The sequence below is a fragment of the Centruroides sculpturatus genome, unplaced genomic scaffold (assembly GCF_000671375.1).
Source record: "Centruroides sculpturatus isolate CEXI.00-Female unplaced genomic scaffold, Cexi_2.0 scaffold399, whole genome shotgun sequence".
Taxonomy (NCBI): Eukaryota; Metazoa; Arthropoda; class Arachnida; order Scorpiones; family Buthidae; genus Centruroides; species Centruroides sculpturatus.
Genome location: NW_019384665.1, coordinates 70,131 through 91,023, shown reverse-complemented (window position 1 = coordinate 91,023; position 20,893 = coordinate 70,131). Strand labels below are relative to the sequence as shown.

Genomic DNA, 20,893 nt, shown 5'->3' with positions numbered 1-20,893 from the left:
AATAGATGATGATCCGCTTTAGTTCATTTTCACAGAAAAGCAAACTTAGGGCGTCGTACTCGTAGCGCCACCTATTGGACATAAAAGCCTTAACCATAGATGATATCTTTTAATTTATATGAATGTTTAACGGAATAATATACAGCCTATGTCTACCCTGAAGTTCCATTGTAAATATTGGTGAAAGAATTTTTGAAATCGGATGAGTAGTTTCGGAGATTACCCGCTGCATACAAACTTACAAACATTACCTCTTTATAATATTAGTATAGATAATGGAAAAGCTCATTTAGAACCGTCAGTTTTACTGTAGCAAGAGTAAAATTTATTTCGCCAATTAACGTATAAGCAATGATTTTTTAACTCGACAATTTCCGCTCTTCCCCATTTTTCATCGTCGCGTTAAATTCTTTTCTTGATGGAAATCAAATGTCAAACTATCCATATTTTAGGCTACGAATTTATAAACGGCGTTATTTATCTTTCGGTTCAAAATTTATGTCTTCCTTGACATTTATTTTTCGATTTGGGGGAAATTTTTTCTTTCAAACTCGTTAAAGCGGAAATCGAATTTTAATCGACGAATAGCGTCGAGAAGCGACCTCGGTGGCAGTAGATGGAATCGAGAATAAACCCAGCACCCGGCCGCGTATCGTTAGCGCCTATTATTTTAGAACTTAGCGCACGCGTAGCTGCGGAATAATAAATAACGTCTAAGGAATTCTCCCATACAATAATTACGTAACGAGTGGTAATCGTAGGAAATTTGCTACTTTTATACGACTCTTACCGCGTAAAAGGCAGTAGCGATAAAATATTTAACGGTTTTTACCTTATAATTTTAGTATAAGCCAAAGGTAAGTTTAACGTTAGATTATAAAACTGCGCCACCAATCGCGCTCGAACCTTTATTGACGTCCATCGTGGCTGCCGTATTGTTTCCGCCATCTTGCCTCTGGTTACCGTCCGTAAAAAAACTCCAGTTAGATTTACCGAATTATATGGACGGAAACTTCTATATCCGCGGGAGAAAACAAAGCCGGAGCTTCGACGGGCGTTATATTTTGACATGGTCTAACGTCGCCGGTTTGCCATTATACGGTAAAATACGTCTATATTACGACAAAACCCGTCTGTTAAAAAAGGGCGAGAGAGCGGTTCGGTGTGTAATTTTTTTATTTAATAATAATCGATTGGAACAAATAACTTTCGTTAGGATCGACCTACGGTACACAACACCAAGTTCAGTAGTTAGTACTCCGGGCCGTAACCGGCGGCCGGCCGGTGCACGAAAAGGTCGGGCAGGACCAACCGGGTCCTCCGCGCGAGCTCCGAATGAGGATTATACAATTTGTGCATAACAATTCCGTAAATATCACAAATAACTGAAACGTGACGAACGGGAAAAAGAAGCGGCGACCTCTCCGTTCTCTGGTAATACAAAATTAGATGGAGAATGCGACGTAACGCCCGGAACAACGCCACTTCCCTTAAAAAAAATTATATACATAGTGAGGGAGGTGTGTGGATGGGCGGGCGCATCCCCCACCCCGTACACCCTAAATTATATTCATATTTATATATTTATATATATTTATATGCTGTATGTACTGTATATACATCGGTAATTACACCATGTGGAATAATGGAAAAGACGAGCGTCACTCATATTCACAATACATCGGTATTTACATAAGACGGTGGATTAAAAAATCACGGAAGCCGCGCTCCGTGATCTCACTATTAAAACGTCTTTCGTCTCCGAGTAAAAAAGCGCCCGAGTAGAAACGTTACCGCCTCATGACGGGGTTCAGGGTCTGCGAGGGCAGGCCCCCGCCTATGTGGTAGCTGTAGGTCGTATACATGGCGTTCTGGGAGCCCGCCGTCTGAAGGGCCTCCTGGTACTGGCTCTGCGGGTGCACGTTGACCATGCCCATCTGCACGGCCGGCAGCTGCGCCTGGTTGACGAAGCCGGCGTTGGCGATGTAACCCGCCGTGTTCAGCACCGCCGCCGGGGAGGCCGCCTGCTGCATCTGGTAGCCCACTCCGTTCAGCGTCTGGTAGCCCGTCACCAGGTTGGGGCCCACGGCCACGTTGGCCCCCCGCCCCATCTGCCCGTGGTAGCCGTAGTTGTACTTGGCGTAGGCCCGCGAGCCGGCCGGCGACGACACCTGCGGCCGCAGTCCGGCCGGCATCGGGGCGGCCGAGCGCTGCATCTGGGGCGGGGGCGTGGCCTCGATCTGAGGCGAGGGCGGCGTGTAGTTGGGCGGGGGGGTCATGGTGGCGCAGGCGGCGTTGGGCACGATGTCCATGATGCCGTTGGTCAGCTGCTGCAGCTTGGCCAGGCTACAGCTGGTGCTGTTCTGCGAGTGGGAGGTGGCGGCCGGGGCCGGGGCGTAGGCGTAGCAGGGGGGCTGCAGGTGGAATGCGGCGGGCACCGAGGAGGCGGCGGTGCAAGCCGAGCCGCCGGCGCCCGAGGGCAGCCCGATGCCCACGTGCGTCAGTCTCTGCATGGCCCCGGAGGCCAGGGTGGCCGCCGGGGGGCGCGCCGAGGTCCCCTGGGCGGCCCGCGACTGGCGGTGATGGCCGGCGGCGGGTGAGGGGGCGGCCGACGACCGGTGGGGGATGACGGCGGCCACCGGCACGCCCACCACGTAGGAGCCGGCGGCGGCGGCGGCGGGGTTGGCGCAGGAGACGGCTACGTTGACCGGTCCGGCGTAGCTTCCGCCGGAGACGGGTCCGACGAAGACGGCGTTGACGGGGGCGGGGTTGACGTTGACCACGGAGGTGCGCACGGCGCCCGGCAGAGAGGGCGAGGCGGAGGCGTGGTTGAGGTGGGAGGGGAGGGGGGCGGAGACGCAGTGAGACCTGCGCACCGGACTGTTGGAGCGAGTGGAGAACGGCGGGTTGACCTGAGTGTGCGCTTGCGAGTGTGCCCGGGCGGCGGCGGCGGGGTCGGGGGGAAGGCCGCGAGAGGCGCGGCCCCCCACGGCGGAAGCTGGGCAGAAGCCGGCCTGGATCTGCTGGACGCAGTCGGGGTAGGGCTGGGGAGTGGGGGCGGGCTGGGGCGTGTCCACGGAATTCTGAGCCATCTCGTTGCTGCCGATGGAGGCGGGCGACTCCAGGCCCAACTGGGCCACGTCGATCTCCACCGAATTGTACCCGGCGTTGGAGATGACGCTGTTGGTGGACGAATCCGGGGTGTAGACGCCCATGGCGGCCATCTCCTGCGAGGCGGGAGGGTGCTTGGCGGCGGGGACTGGAGCCGAGCGAGGGTGGGCACCCATCTCCGGCAGGTCGGGCTGCCGAAGGTCCCCGTCGGGGGCGAAGTCGGCGGCCGGCGAGGGTTGGTCCGCCGGCTCCAGATTGGCCCGGGACACCGGCGTCTCTCGGTAGCCGGGGGTGACGTCCACCTCGGGGGATCCCCCGGGCACAATGGAGGCCACGGCCAGGCGGGCCTCCTGGCTGCAGACGCCGTCCGAGTGGTCTTCGGGCGGGCCGTAGGCGGAGGCGGGGCCCGCCTGGCCCTTGTAGAGATTGGAGGGCGGCGTCTGCGGAGTGACGGGCGTGGGCGGCAGCTGAACCGTCTGCGCGTACTCCGAACAGTCGTCCACCGACTCCGCTGTCTTCCCTTCCCCTTCGGTGCCTTCGGCCGCCGCCTCGCTTCCCGGGCAGAAGGCGTCCCGGCCCCACTCCTCTCCGGGTTCGGCGTCTTCGGCCGGGTGGGAGATTTCCTCCTCTTCCGGCGCCGGGTTCTGCGCCGTGTCCGTGGGGGGAAGAAGGGGAGACTGCGCGGTCTTCTCTTCCTCCCGAAGAGACTCCTCCGGAAAAGCGGGTTCCGTCGCCCGATCCGTTTGTAACTGGGGATTTTCCTCCTCCTCCTTCGCCTTCTGGTTCCGGTTCTCGTTCTCGTTTTCCGCCGGTACTTCTCGAGATTCTTCTTCTCCGTCTTCCTGCGACGGTGAGACTTGGGCGGCCTCCGGACTTTCCTCCTCCCGTACGTTCTCCGCGCTTTCTTTGTTTTCCGTGGGTTCCGGAAAGTCGGACGCTTCTTTGTCGTCGTCTCCTTCCTCTTCTTTGGTCATCCGCCTTCGAAACTTCTGTCGAATCTGCAAAACGTACAAATCAATTATCCGCAAGACAAAACGAAAATGTCGACACGTGTTTCCCGCCGCTTACCCGCGCCACGCGTTATCCCAAACGTATTTTCCTCCTACCGCAATTCCTAAAATCGTTTAAAATGAAGATCGCGCACCCAAATAACGGCTTAAAAGTCGCGGCAATTTTTAACACGAAACGGCATCGATTTTCGTCCGCCTTACCCCGGATAATCGGGGTCCCACTACATCTTCGAAATAAACGTATAAATTAAACGGAATCGTCGACGGACGGAAGAATAAACGTTGGCCTTATACTCGGTCCCGCGTTTTTTCCAATTCGAGGACGTTTTTTCCAACTTTAGGCTCTTTTCCACTCGATACTAAAGGACCGGAGGTCCTACGTGTTAGAACCCGGTACTAAATATTGACTCCCGCTTTCGGACGACCGGGTTATTGCGTAGGCTGACTATCCCTTACACCCAGGCGGTTAATAAAATGACAATCGGAAACGAATCCGAGCGGAAAAATTACGAACGAGATTAAAAGAGCGTGGGTTAACGTCGTTGGAAGTTTTGGACGAAACGTGTTTTATGAAAAAACGAACATTTGCATTATTTGAAAAGCATTAATTAGCGTGTAGAAGTTTGAAATGAATGGAAAGGATCACCTTTCGCGGTCTGCCTCTTCTGAAGAAGGCCTTCTTGACGGGAGAACCCCTCTTGACCCCTTTGGGCCATCCTCTTCTCTTCCTCAGCGAACTGATGAAGGTGGAGTTCTGCTTCCTGCCTTCGTTGACGGAGACCAGAGCCTGAAGCACCGGCGGAGAAGAGTCGTTGTCTCGCGAGGCTGCCGAATTGTCCGCACCCACCGCGGGTAGCAGAACGGGGGGAGCGGAATTACTTTCGGACTCGGTGGTGGCCTCGGCGTACGACGCCATTCTCTTCTGGCTCCTGCCCGTCTTCCTCTGCTTGCTGTTTATTGCACTCAGAGTTCTTCTGTCCTCCGTCTCCAAATCTAATTAACACAAAATCCTTATTTTAATTTACACTTTTTTTTTTTCAAATTCCCACTAAATAATTTTAAACGTTTCTTTTGACTTATACAGTCCGATCGTTTCTGTTTTACAAAGCAAAAAATTTCATTTCTGTTATAAATTTGACGTTTAAACGGCGGCGGGAGAAAAAGTGGATGCGTGGAACGATCTAGAGGGGACGATCACCGGTTTATATACGTATATACAATACTATTTCTTTTTATAGTGGGGTACTTGTGCGGTGGGAAAATTGCAGACGACATACGAACTTTGTCAACAATTTTCTGAATCGCTTCAAAATATGTAAGGAAAACCGAAACGACACTACTTCTATAAATTAGTGTTATTTTTACTAACAAAAAAAAAATCTTCGAAACATTTATTAATAAAGAAAATTCTCCATTTGTTCGAAAAGGGCCGAGATTTTCGTGGCCCGCTTCTAACTTAACGTTGGCACTCTTGTAAGAACTATTTATAAACTTTAAAATACATTTATGGTATTTGGCTGTTGTATCTGGATTATTATTTGTTTATTCTTCTGCTTTTGAACATTTCAACTACCTGTCTCATTTTTCGCTTAAGGTACCCATTAAGCTGGCCCTGCTTATACTTTTACAAAATTGTAAACTTTTAATAGCCGATAAGTTCCATTTTAACTTCGTTGTCTCCACACCCTTTTTAAAAAATTTATATCCTTTTTTTGTAAGAATTATGTTTAGATTATTATTTCGCAATTCGAACGCCGAGGCGAACTTTTGCGGAATTTAATTCCAAGTTAGACGTACTACTGTGTAGTACTTCATATGAAAACTTAGGATACGATTTAAACAGAATGAAACATTTATTGAGGTTGAAAATAATAAATAATTAATTCTTAGAGTTGAAAATAAAGATTTCTCAATAAGAATGTAATAAACTCTTCTCTAATGACATTCCAAAGGACGTCAATGTGTGTCTTCGGGTCAACTCTCCAACCTTATTATGTCGCTAATTGCATAAACTTTGATAAAGGATTCCTTTTAACATTTAATAATATATAAAATTTGATTAAACAATAGCAATACAAACCTTTACAACAATTATTTGTATTTACAAGAAATTTTCTCGATTTGTTTTTTCTTTCAAATTTTTCTTTATCGTCTTTTCCCAAAGATAACTTGTTTTCGTTCGATAATACTGAATTGATTTTTGCTTTCTTGTGTTTCGATTCGGACGTCTCAGATATATTTTCGTCGTCACTCGCGGAACACTTCTGCTTCCTCTTAAGTTTTTTCTCCGCAACTTTCTTTGGCAAACTGTTTTGTATGCTGGCTTTTTCTGAATTCGCTTCTGCCTTCGCATTTTCTTTGGGAAATGAATTTTGATTTTTGTTTTGAGCATCTTCTTCCTAAAAGTAAAAAAACAGAAAAAGTTTCTTAAAATAATGCAAAAAAAAAATTAATAATGTTTTATTAATAAGAGTATGTTATGTTCAATAACATGAAAATGTTATAAAAACACTCTTATTAATACAGAATTTAAAAAGATATCAATACTTATATTACAACTTTTCTAGACAGAAAAAAATGACTTTTTTTACACGTATTTAATCATATTAAGTAATTATAATGAAATGAAAATAATAATGAATTATTAAATTTCATTCCATTCCAATACCAGAATATTCAATTTATGGTGTATTGTATACTATAATATATTTTTTTGTAATAAAAACTCGTTTGAAAAAAAAAAACGTTACTGATGAAATAGTTAAACAGTGGATAGATAAAAGGATGCCGCACAAAGTTATTTATTAATAGTTATGAACATGACTATATGGAAGATGATATACAGTAAAATCTTGTTTTAACGGATCGTTCGGGCAGCCGAAAATCAACCGTTATATTACGAAAAACGGATTTCTCGCGCACCCAGGAAAATATCCATTATTAGAAAAAATTTCGTTTCGTAACCTCTAAGTGTAAGAAATACCTGCACGTGAAGTTATTACTATATTTTAGGAACTTGTGCCAGAATAACATGAACCTAAAGTTATAGTTAGGAAGAAGAAAAATATATTTGTAAATTGCTATATGTATAGAAGAATAACTGAAGCATAAAGAAACATTCTCTTCAACTTCTCTTTAAAAATTATATAATCCGTTTAAATACAAAGTAGTGACATTGAGGGCATTGTTTTAAAAAGTAAAATACTGTATAATAAAATAAAGTTGGAGTATCAACTATTGATAGATAGTTTAACAGATAAACAGTTTGGGATTAAAGAAATATTCTTATATATAATCAGAACAACAGAATGCTTGTTTTTTTTTTTTGAAGACAATATTATAAGGAAACAAGTAAAACGGCAAAACCGTATTTGGGACAAGACTGTCTCGGAGACTCGCTACTAAGCAGAATCACTTTGAAGCTTAAGGCAGGTCTCGTTCCCATTCTTCAATCTTCTTTGGTATCTCTGCTTTTGAACGTGATCGTTCAAACTTTGCTGGCCATAACCACAAGGTCGTCCACAATGCATTTTCGATGAAATTAACCTATCCAATTTCGAAATTTCTCTCCGTTGCGTGTCGGCCCGGGTTGAATTTTTGTCGATAAGTAACGAAAATTTCCCGTTTTTGAAAAAATAATCGTGGCTATTGTATTGTCCAAAATTATTTTTTTTTTATTTTGCGCAAACAATATACAGTTTGACCCTATTATAACGTCATCGAATGTAACGAAAACTCTAATATAACGTCAAATTTTTATTGGCCTCACGATTTTACTATACTAGATAATGTTAAAAAAACCTACTTGTAACGACACCCTGTTTTAATGTCATATTTGAAGCACTACCAAATTTACAAAATTAGCTTACAAATTTTATTTAACATAGAAGAAACTACGTGTTCAGTCCTAAGGTCAGAGTTCACTTCTTACAACGACTGTGGATGGTACTCTCCCCCACCTGACTTCTGGTGCGGTGAGGTGGCTGTTTTGCCTGTTTGTAGAAGAGGGTTACCATTTTGGATTTTATTTTGACTCGGTTCTCAGTTCCCTGACTACCTACGAGTCTGGATTTTTTATACGCAAATGATTTGGGCACCTGTGCCAAATATCAACTCTTGACATGTACTCCTTCATACCTCTATGCTGATAATAAAAAACGGCAGTACGATTTTATAAACAAGATATAGTTTTATTAAAAAAGAAGAGAGATCACAGTAAACGAATCTGGAAAGTGAGAAATTTCTATAAAAGATTGGGAGCTATTAAAAATTACAAGGAAACATCTAAAAAATAAATGTTAAAGCAATATTGTTTTTTATTTAAGTTGACTGTATAAAAGAAGAAATATTGCAATTAAACAACAACCAGCGATTTACAGAATTCAGATTAAAAATAAGGATACAAAAATTCTTCAAATCAACACACAAAAACACAAATATGATTAAGAGAGGTGATATAAGAACGTCCTTGCCAATTTTTATAGTACTAAAGCAATGGTGGCAGGGTGTTAAAGTTATAAGAATGATCCACTAAGATATTATAACAATTATATATTAATGGTAAAAGTTTTTAAAAAGTATAGAGAAAATAGTAAGGACGTGGAAGATCTGCACTTATATCGAAAAAATCATCCTCCTCTCTCATCGCTTAATTATTTGAAAAGTTGTACAAACAAACAAACAAACACACACACAGTAATTCTTATCCTAATGTTTGTAAAATTAATTTACATAAAAAGTTATAAAATATAATTTGATAAGATTTTATTAAAATTAATACACGCGACATTAATTACGAAACAATTACCTCGTCCGAAAACGAAGGATTAGATACTAGAGGTGTCCATCGTAAACATTCGGGATCCAAATCGAGTCTCTTGTCTTTATTAGCTGCAACTTTCATCATGTGTTCTTCAATCATTTTTTTCTTTATACAAAGCGTTAACCTAAAACATCAATTTGTATATCACTAAATCGTGCACAAAATACTAAAATTTTTTTTAGAATAAACCATAGAAAAACAATTAAATGAAAAGCAGTCAAATTAATATGTAATGTATTTCATAAAATAAATTTTTCTCTGAAACTTAACAGAACTAAAGAACAGAACAAATAAAAATTCACTTTTAATATAAATTATTTCCTTGTAATGTATAACAATTAATTGTATTTTTCTTTTTCACTATATTTCAAAAGTTTTACGCTTAATTTAACAAAAACTTCAAAATCTATCTTTTTATTGATTATACTTTCTCATAAACTGGATGATCATAATTAGAGATATGTTCAGAGCTCTCTGTAGAAAGAAGTATTAGGTAACTCTCAATGAAATTTGCTGTACACACTGATACTATCTTGAGTATGTGGTTTTACTTTATTAAAGATACTATGGCCAATTAAAGCCTTTTCCAAGTGTCAACAAAATCAAATAGAACACAACACTACATTAAAACATTTATTAAATTTTCAATTGGCTATTAATATGCCTCTAAACTAAACTTATCATAACAACCACAAATGACTTTAATGGGACTGTTTCATCATTTCAATTTTATTGATTCCAATATGCATTCCAAATGCATATTGGAATCAATTATGATAAGTTTAGTTTCGAAGCATATTAATAGCCAATTGAAAATTTAACACACTTATCCAAACAAGAAGCATTTTATACTACCATTAAAACATTTAATTTTGGAAAAACATTTTATTTCAAAATTCTTCTGTTAGAATGAAATTTGGCACTACTGTCTCTTTAATGTGCACATAGTGTACATTTTCTAACAAATTTTAGATATAAAAGGAGTCAGAAAATGTTTTTCACAATTCTTAACAAGTGAACAGTTGTGGCACTCACTTTGCCTGACTGTGCATTACTTGTTAAACTCTTCTATTGAGTCAGTAGCAACAAATAGAGAATTGCCAAAAACATTTTCAATCTGATTATTGAAGCAAAACATTGTCAGGCTCACTAGTAGGCCAGAAGGATACAGGTGATGCAGTCTTAAAAAAAAAAACTGGCTGCGTAATCAAAGCTGTTAAGGTTAGCCTACTGATCTGGGGATCCAAGAGGGAATCCAACAGAACAACTCCTTGGAAATTTTTTATACATGGTCTGTTCTGGATATGCTGAATCTCTCCATCACCTGGCCATAGTTGAGGATCTGGACATTTAGAAGACCTTTTTCCACATTTCTTGTGGAAAAAGGTCTTCTAAACGTCTACAATATAGAAAGAGTAAAACAGTGTTTTTCAACCAGTGGTCCGTGGACTGGTGCCAGTCTGCAAAAATTTTCTGCTGGTCCATAAGAAATTAAATAAATTACAAAGTAGCAGTAGTTATATTCAATGTAGTTTTTTTTGGACACCCTTTTCAATATTTTATGCATTTAAATGACAAAAATTATATATATATATATATATACACACCCACAACTATCATAAATGATGGGGCTATAATTTGGATATAATGATTGAAGATTAAGAATGATTAGTAATTTTCATCCATCTTTTGGATTAATAATCCTTTCCTGAAAGATGTCCAGTCATGTGCACTTGATTTTCATGATTAAGAAAAAGCTGATAGAATTATCTACTGATGTCACTCCAGTTTTGAAACATAAAACAATGTCATTGCCTCAATTTTGGACATCGCTTAAAAAAAATATCCAACATTGAGTGATAAAGCTATCAAATGAATTGTTTTTTCTACTTCTTATTTATGCGAGAAGACTTTTTCTGCAATGTCAATAATAAAAACCTAGCAGAGAAATTGAATGGATATAAATGCTGTACTTCATCTCAGAAACAAACCTGCAACCATGAATAACTGATTTGCTAACAAAGAAGCAACAGTAGACAGGGTACTAATAATGTCATGTAAATTTGTATTTCTATTCAATTAGTTAATAAAAATATTATTTAGGTTTAGATTTTTATTTCAGTCTTAATAGTTCGCCAGTCTGCAACATAATTCCTTTATTTTTGCCAGTCCGCAAGTGTGAAAAGATTGAAAACCACTGGAGTAAAACACAAAAATCCTCTTCTATCAATGAAATAGCTATGACAGTTTGGCACTTAAAGAATTTTGGAACAAAAGAATTTCCAAAGAGAATTTCTGATGATTGGAAATCATATCAAAATGAATGATGTTGAGTTTTTAGAAGATTGTGACTTTCAAGACAGGGTTGTAAACCAATTGGACAACTATTGATAAAATAAATAAAAACAAAAGATGTTGCTACTGCAGAAGTGAAATATGAAATGAAAAATTTTATGATAGCAATAGTGCACATACAATTAGACATGTCCTCATGACAGTGTGAAAAGTTATGCAAAACAAGCTATTATTTATTGTGGCATCATCATAATGCCGGGCTTCAATTTTTAATAATATTTTTAATTCATTTAATTTAACATATATGCTCTCCACCTCAAATTAGTACTGGCTCTCCCCCGTATGTCATACTTTTCCTTTAACAATAGAGTCATCTATTAATTGCTTTCGGAAAAGTTTTGAATCGACATAACGTGAAATTCGGTTTGCATTGGAGGTTAGTATAAAGTTAATTGGGGCCTCCTACCAATAAAGTTTCCTCGGGTAATATCTAGTCTCGGATTTAATCTAACTAACTCCGTTCTGAAGATTAAGAAAAGACAGATAAATGGATGACAGTGGAAATTTACAAGTCTAAATTTTTCAATTGCAGCCCAAAAATCTCATTTTATCTCAGAGCCAAATACTGATTTTTAGTGTTAATGATAAGTATAAAACATTTTCCAGATTTTTATAGCTCAAATAATTGTTGATGACACATGACCCTGACAAACTGTGTGGAGTGATAAGGCTCATTTTCATTTTCATGGTAATGTGAACATTCACAACTGCTTTTTTTGGTCTGACAAAATCCACACAGTCACCAAGAAATTCCATTAAACTTACCAAAAGTAACAGTGTGGTGCAGTTTTTTAGCATATTTTATTATTATTTTTGTTTTGAAGAAAAATCTGCAGCTAGGCAAATAACTTATTCTGTTAATATCACTAGATAGAGATGCATTGCTAGAATGATAGTTTTATAGCAACAGAGAAGTTATCTGAATGCCACAGCCTTTATATAAGATAGTGCACATCATATACTGGCTTAAAATGTGCAAGCCTTACTGCAACAGATTTTGTTTGAGAGAATGATTAGTCAATTATTGTCAACATCATGGCTACTACAATTGTAAGATCTAAACTACTATATATTCTTGTTAATTTGAACATGGATAGTTCGAAACCCCATTAGTTTGTAACTGTACTATTGTCTCAGCCATGGATATAGAGATCTACATGCTAAGAAATTCAGTTAGTTTGAAATATGACTACTTCAAAATCTTAAGTGAAAATTCTGTCTGAACTGTGATATGCATATGTTAACTCATTTCATTTAGATCAGTGTTTCTCAACCTCTAACGAATCATCGCCCCCTTCAATGTAGTATTGCTCCCTTCAGTAAAACCGTTACATAATATCGCCCCCTTCACTACAAAATTTTGATGCTGAGGGCCAACACTAACGCCAAATTCATACTGCATTGAATAGACTAGTGACTAGTATAATGTTATTTGTTTAATTATTGTACGATATAATGAATAAAATATCTAATTATTCTTAATGTAATGTTTTACTATATCGCCCAGAAAATTGTTTTTTGCCCCCAAAATATAAATTGTTACTAATCGCCCTTCAACATGGAAAAATGCCCACATGGGGGCGATATCGCCCCCGTTGAGAAACACTGACTTAGATTGAAGTGCCATACCATAAGAGAACAGTAGACTAAGAACAATTCTAAACTGTTCAATGTGGCTTTGCTTTTACTGTTACACATTTTTGGATGTCACCTTACCCATGAACTACCCTTTTTTCCTCTTATAAAATATGGCTGGATTCCAAGATTAGGCTACAAGTAGCAGATTGAGATATTTATAGGGCTCTACACTACTAGAGTTGGGCAACTTACTACTTTTTGGGCCACTTTAAAAAATAATTTGGGCTTACATTTTGAGAAATTCTACTTTACTTTTTATAAAACTTATCCAGAAACCTGTGAGGTTCTTATCAGACACATGCTGTTTACTCACAGTTAATAATTAATTAACATAATATAAACAAACTAACAAACATAGCATTCTGTATATGTAGCCATATTCTGTTTGCTTAATAAATTACATCAATTATGTGGCATTTGGCATGCTGTACAGAAAATATGTAAATCTCACAGTTAATTCAAAAATTGATAATTTGAAAGTTGCAATTATTTTGTCCCTAAAATTCTGAACTAACAAGGATTTCCAGTATATATCCTTTTTTCTAATGTCTTATTTAATATGTAAAAGATACACACTCTAAGGTATAAAATCTTTCCTTGCCATTTTGAAAGCAGCAGAAAAAGATTCTAAATTGTTCTACAGCATTCCACACACTTTCAAATTATAGCACTTGCAATATAAATAAAAATTACTAGCTGTTAGTTAAAGCTTAAGATATTTTGTGCAGATTTTTTCCAGATGCCCTATCTATGAATACCATCATAACTGCAATACTATCTTTCTTAGTCTTAAAAAATATCAGTCTTTGTTAACCCCTCATGGAAATACATTTTGAGATTTGACTAAAGCAGTGTTTTTCAACCTGTGGGTCGCGGGTAAAAGAAAAAGACAAGTGTTTGTAGGTCCTACACTACATTAAAAAAACTACAATTTCAGCGAGAAGGCTGTACCTGTTTATTATACAGTACAGTTGGTTTTTTGATTGACATTTAGGTCCGAATGATGGGTGTCGCCTGGGAGGGGCCTGGGTGGGTACGGCCCACCCCAGAAAATGATTGCCGAAAAAGTGTTGAGCTGACTTGTAAAAAGAAGTAATAAGTAGAAAAGTTGAAATGCAAAAACCTTCATCCTAAAAAAAAAAAGGTCAACAGCACTCCGAACCCATTGTTATTATAAGAAGGAAGTAACATACTATACGTGTCTTAAGTTATTGTCGATTCTCCTTAAATTCTCATTTTAGTCAACAGTAATTTCTCTCAACAGAAAGAAAATTAAATACATAATTTTTTAAATCACTGATATAGTTTTAATATGGCCCTAGGGGGTCGCCTGAATTTTTTAACTTGTAAAGGGGTCGCATATTCAAAAAGGTTGAAAAACACTGGACTAAAGCATTTGATTCCATTCTATCACAAACTGTTGACTATATTTAACAATTACCATTGACTTATTACCATAATTTCCTGACTCAACTATTTTCTGTTATGTACCTAATATGTAACATTAGTCAGAATTAAAGATGATTTCTTTCAGAACTTTTCTCCACTTTTGGATATCCAACAAGAATCTATCCTAAGTAATATCTTTTTTTTTTTTTTTAGCCCATTTCAATCACATTCTGATTAAGCTTGCCTACCTCTTTAACAACAGTTTAAAGCATATGACATCATGATCATAAATAGTAATCCTCTTACTTTACTAAGTAATCTAGATACCCTCATATATAATCTCCAAAATCTTAATTTAAGCATTAACATAAATAGGACTGTATCAATAAATTTTGCTCTAATCAGATCCAATTCCAATCAGATATTCAGAACAAATAATCACAGCGTGGCTGTTGTTGATGTCAGAGATGATCACCAACATTGTTATCTTGGTGTCATCTCTAACAATAAACTTACCTTTAAACACCACATAGACAAAATTATTATGGGATTGACTGTGTGCAGGGGGATACTGTGGATAAATTATCAATCCATCTCTTCCAAACTAACCACACAATGTAAATTTTTTTTACTCATTTTCAGTCAGTTTTATAGTTATTACTTCCCCATATAGTATTTGTTTCTGTCATTAATAATAAAGTCATTACTCAAATTTCCAAAACATACACTCTTAAATAGAGTTGAAAATCTACTTTCACTCGTTTTCCTGACATCACTCATATTTGCCTTGGCCTTCCTAATATACATGATAAGGACTTTTATTATGACTATATCATAATTCATATACTTTCCAATGTTCTCATTCCACCTAAATTTATTAATTTACATACTTCCACCATTAACATTTGTAATTCATCATTCTTTCATAAACCTTTTTATTGACTCAATGTCTCCCAAAAAGACCTTTATTCACAGATTTTCAGGTCATTGTAAATGTTGAAAATCTATTACATCTTGATATTTTTTAGGTATAAACTGCTATGTTAAAAGCTTTCTATCCATTTTAAATTTATTGTTTATCATTTAATTTTTACTATGGCTTTATTCTGTTGTTGTAGGGTAGTTTTCTTTTCTTTCTGGGCATTGCCTTTGAGTGTGATCAATCTTGTAAATAAATACTTTTTTCCTCTACGGCCAATGCAAAGACGGTTACCTAAAAATAGACTTCTCATATTCTGAGCATACATAGCAGTTGTGAATCATATGTATTCAGTACATTTAGAAAATAAATATATGCACACAAATCATTGTGTATGTTAATTTTGTACAATAACACATTCATTAACATTTTGCAAGCTTTTGAATCAATGTTAACACACACTTATGCACTGTATCATCTTCAGACTAATTAAAGAGTGTGAGCAAGTAAATTTGGCACATAGCAGTATATACTGTTACAAAATGTACAGCAAAGTCTGCAACATTAAATTGCATGTAACTTACTAAATTTTGAAAAAATATAAAAATGCTTGGCAATTTGGCAATTAAATAATCCACCGTCATTCTAATCCCATAGGTCAAACATCTACTGTAAAGTATTAAATAAGCCTTTCTATTGAGATTTAGTATAATTGAAGATATAGTTATATCATTTTATTATTTAAAAGATAGTTTTCTTGAAAATTATTTGTTAAATGAAATAAATTTCCAATTAATATAACTAATAATTAGATCTAATGTATCCACAATGTCATGTAATTAATAATAATACAATATTTATATGCTTTTATAATATATTTTCCAAGTTACCAAAAAAACACACAAATAAAAATACAATAGTTATTTAAATTCCTCAAGATTTTTTTTAGAAATAAAAATACCGAGAAAATAATGCTAAATATTCAAATATTTTAGTACATATATATATAAAAATGGACGTGTGTGTCCCTATATTTCACTTTTCAGCCAAAGCTACACATCGCACATGAATGTTTGTTTGTATGTGGTAGTAGCCCTGAGTCTCCATTCGTGCACTATAGTGGTTGCGTCTCGATAGCTATAAGGGTGCGGGAGATATGGGGTTGAAAGTAGAAGATTTTCTATTTCGATTTAAAAAATTTTTGAATTTAAATTTGAATTGGTTCGGTTATAGAACGATTGTAAACGTTCCAGAAAATTGATCAAATTGAAAATAGTTCGTTTGACTGGGCGTAAAAATTCTCTAATTAGTCTGGAAACGGGGAACCTAATTCTTGCATTCTGTGAAAACGGATAAGATTGGCTATAATGTAATTATCTTAATCTTCACTATTGTTACTTTTTGCCCAGCGAAGCGGGTCCTTGAAGCTAGATTACTTAGAAAAACAGTCTTTTATATATATATAAAAAAAGTATATTACATACAAATGTACAAACAAATAAAAACCCAGCGAAGCGGGTTCTTGCAGCTAGTTAAATAATAAAATAATAAGTATTAACTTACTTTCCTTCTTCATTTCTCATAACCATTTGTAAATTAAATAATGTAGCAGCAATATCTTGAGGATTAAGACCAGTAGCTTTTGCAATGCCTAAAAATGTAATATATTTGATTTATTTATTAAAATAACTAATATATGCATAGTCTAAATAAGTTTGTGAATAAAGACAAATAATGGATTTTAATTATAGTTAAACTATTTAACAATGTTGAGTGTGAAAGTTTGATAAACAAACAAAATGACAATTAAGAAAAGCTTTCTAAAAAGTACTACACAACATTAAAGATACATATCTCGCATTTGCTGTATAGATATATAATGTAAAATAAAACAAGTGTCATAAAACGTAAGTTCAAACATACTCAAGTTTAATTTGTTAAGCAATCAGTCAGTAATTTGTTTTTTTGTTTCACTGCATTCCTAGTATTCACAGATGCAATGTTGTGAATTTTATTCAAAAGAAACACTTTTGTTGCTTCTGCTTCTTCCTGCATTTTGAACTATTTGATGCACTTGAACAGTGTAATTTCATTAGTCCTCATAATCTCACACATCTGTTGTCAATTGTCTGTCCCACTTTTGCATTTATCTACAGTTGTTGCATGTTGCACTAGTTCATCATCACTTAAAAATGTGGTAAAAACCTGATATGAAAATAGTGGTAAAACAAGCAATACAGCAAAACCGTATTTGGGACAAGACTGTCTCAGAGACTCACTACTAAGTGGAATCACTTTAATGCTCAAGACGGGTCTAATTCTCATTCTCCAATCTTCTTTGGTATCACTGGTTTTGAGCGCAATCGTTCAAACTTCGCCAGCCACAAACACAAGGTCCTCCACGATGCATTTTCTGTGAAATTAACTGATCCAATTTTGAAATTTCTCTCCGTTGCGTGTTGCCCCAGATTGAATTTTTGTCGATGCATAACAAAAATTTCCCATTTTTGAAAAAAATAATCGTGGCTATCACATCATCCAAAAACTTATTTTTTTATTTTGCACAAACAATATACAGTTTAACCAGATTATAACGTCATTGGATGTAACAACCCTAATAAAATGTCAAATTTTTATTGGTCCCATAATTTTACTATACAGTAGAGTCCCGAAAACTCGATACTCCGGATAACTCGGCACAAGCTGTTATCCTCCCTTCTTTCTGCAAATGATGATGGTCAAGGTCTTATCCAGAACTTAAAGAAAATTAACCTATTGAGTGTTGTTGGGTGGGTGTTGGACACCTGGAATGAGTTAGTCATTAACACTAGTTCATTCCTGGTGAAAACTCCTAGATCACGAGGGAAATGAGTTTGTTGATGATGCAGAAAATGTAAACTTACTCAACCTCCTGAAAAGAGTTCCTGGATGTGCAGAAGCCGATGAAAATGATGTCGAACAGTGGTTCCAGAACGATACCAAGCAAGACATTATGTCTGATGCAGAAATTATTGCTGCTGTCACAGTTAATGAAAAAATGCCAGAAAATGATGAAGATGTTGACATTGAAGACTCCACCATACAAGCTCCTAAAATATCACATAGTGAGGGACTAAAGGCTGTCGAAACCGCCCTTCAGTATTATGAACAACAAGGTACGTTGGTAATGGACTTGCTGTTCCTTTGTCGTCTTCGTAATGAAGCAGCAAAACACAAAGTGCATTGCGGAAGACTGTTAACAGGACATTACGCATTTCTTTAAAAAAAAAGTTGCCAGTTTTTGCAAAGTCAGCTAGTTAATTTTCATTATAGACAGCTTTATGCCTCAAAATATTTTTCTGAGGTCTGTCTTATCAGATAAATTACTGTACACTGTGTATTCATTAATTTTCATTTTCATGTAGTAAAGGATCTATGACTTCATAAAATACATACTTTTCCTTTGTTTAAGGGTATTTGGGCAGTTTATTCTTTGTTGTATTCTTGAGCAAACAATACATACAAATACAGTACAATATTTTCTGAGGAAACAGTCATACTTATTCTTTTTTAACTCCATTCCTGATATCCCAGCATTTTCACAAACTTGGCCACCCTTCGGGACTCTATTGTATTAGATAATGTTAAAAAACCTACTTGTAACGACACAAAACCCTGTTTTAATGTCACATTTGAAGCACTCCCAAATTTACAAAATTAGATCACAAATTTTATTTAACAAAGAAAATATTATGTCTCCAGTCCTAGGGTCAGAGTTCACTTCCTAGAACAACTGTGGGTGGTACTCTCACTACCTGACTTCGGTTTGCCTGTTTGTAGATAGAGTCGCCATTTTGTATTTTATTTTGACTCTGTTCTCAGTCCCGAGTACCTACAAGTCTGGTTTTTTTATGTGCACATGATTTGGGCACCTAATACTCTGTGCCAAATTGCAACTCCTGATATGTAATCCTTCATACCTCTAAGCTGGTAACACAGCAGGCAGTACGATTTTATAAACAAGACATAGTCTTGTCAATAATAAAGAATATTGCATTTTATGCTGTTACTATTGTATGACTTCAAACATTTGGCACACTCTAGTAATGTGACATAATAGAGACTATCAATTAATGGATAAAAGATGTTTAGCTGTATCAAACAGAACTTACTAAATTATTACAGTCTTAATAAATTTCTAGGATAATTTAAGTTAATATACTATTATATAAAGCAGTCATAATTTACGGAATCTTATGTATGCGTTTATTGTGAACTAGCAAAGAATGCCCAGTGATGCTTGGGAACTCATGGAGGAGGTTGAGTTGTCCTCATTATAGAGTAATGTATGTTTCCCACAGAATGGCAGAGAGTAATTATGCAAAATTTGATGCAAATCAACCAAAGAATTTATCAACTTGTGGGGATAAAATCAGGGAAAGGAGTGAGAGTCTGTTTTAAAGTAGCTTATATTTTTTGAAGGATTGTAGAGACTAGCTACGTAAAATTTGTTTGGATCACTCGAAAAATTTGTGAGTTTGAGAGTAGAACAAATCAGAGGAGGAGTGAGGGGTTTGAGTTTTATGGTAGTCCATGTTTTCCATAGGGTATCAGAGAGTAATTATGTGGAATTTGTTTCAGATTTGGTCAAAGGGGTATGGAAGTTAGTAGAGAGGATGAAATAAGGAGTTTTAAGGTACAGGTAACCCCCGTATAACACGATAGTTATGTTCCAAAAAATTGCTGCGTTATGCAAATCTGTGTTATACGAAACAAAGAACTAGCACAAAAAGGAGGGCTAGGTCCCAAAAATTAAAAAAACATGCTATTATATTTTTATAATTAAGATAAATATCTTTATTAAAATTTTCTTAAATGATACATATTAACCCCTTAAGCCCATAACCCGAGATATCTCGGGCAAGTTACATAACGTTACATAAAATGAGGTCCTTAAGGCCATTTTTGAAAAATTTTTTTTTTTTGAATTTTTGGAATGTTTTTTAGGTCCCGAAATTTTTTCAAAATTTTTTTCCCGCGCAAAAAAATTTTATCGCGATTTTAATGAGCCTATGTGAAGGCTCGATTAAGGCTTAATTGTTTTTTAATGGGAGTTTTTTATCAAAATTATTTCATGGTTTTTAAGTTGTAGCGCACGGATTTTCATTCAGTAAAGTTATTTAAAGTTAGTTTCTGATGTCAAAAACGACCTCCGATGGTTTTTTAATTTTTTTAATTAATATATTTTTATAAATATATAATTAATTAATTTGGGGGGGTCGGAAATCGCAATAAAATTTTGAATTTTTTAAAAATATTTAAAAATTTCTGTGTCGCTTATAGTCACCCTACTTTAAACCCTTGTCCTCCCGAGACGTCTATGAGAATGTCCCGGGAAATCGGACTCCAGCTGTGTTCAAGGTCACCCAGCTGTGTAAACAATGACTCATCAAATAAAATTTAAAGCTTTTTCTTCAAAATTAACGCATTTCTTTCGTGTTTTTTCAGTTTTAAGTATTTTTTACGTTTAAATAAATTAATCTCAAAAATGTCTATGTCCTTAAGGAGTTAATATAAATTAAACAATGTTTTTTTCGTCATCACTAAAAACACTATTAACCGAGAGCTTTTTTCTGCATTATCTTCAGATCCATGCTTTACCTTTTTGCA

General features: G+C 37.1%; 1 protein-coding gene across 2 annotated transcripts in view; it reads right to left on the bottom strand.

Moving 5' to 3' along the window:
* Positions 1 to 1,158: 1,158 nt before the first annotated feature.
* The window catches only part of LOC111626629 (histone acetyltransferase KAT6B-like), an 87,211-nt gene continuing 67,476 nt past the window's right edge, over positions 1,159 to 20,893 (bottom strand). For both annotated transcript variants that reach the window (XM_023370075.1, XM_023370076.1), the window contains exons 14-18: positions 16,808 to 16,895; positions 8,929 to 9,067; positions 6,202 to 6,520; positions 4,768 to 5,114; positions 1,159 to 4,109 (exon numbers count right to left, since the gene is read on the bottom strand). In XM_023370075.1, the coding sequence (XP_023225843.1) occupies positions 1,791 to 4,109; positions 4,768 to 5,114; positions 6,202 to 6,520; positions 8,929 to 9,067; positions 16,808 to 16,895 (3,212 nt within the window). In that variant the 3' untranslated portion in view covers positions 1,159 to 1,790. The remainder of the gene's footprint in view (positions 4,110 to 4,767; positions 5,115 to 6,201; positions 6,521 to 8,928; positions 9,068 to 16,807; positions 16,896 to 20,893) is intronic.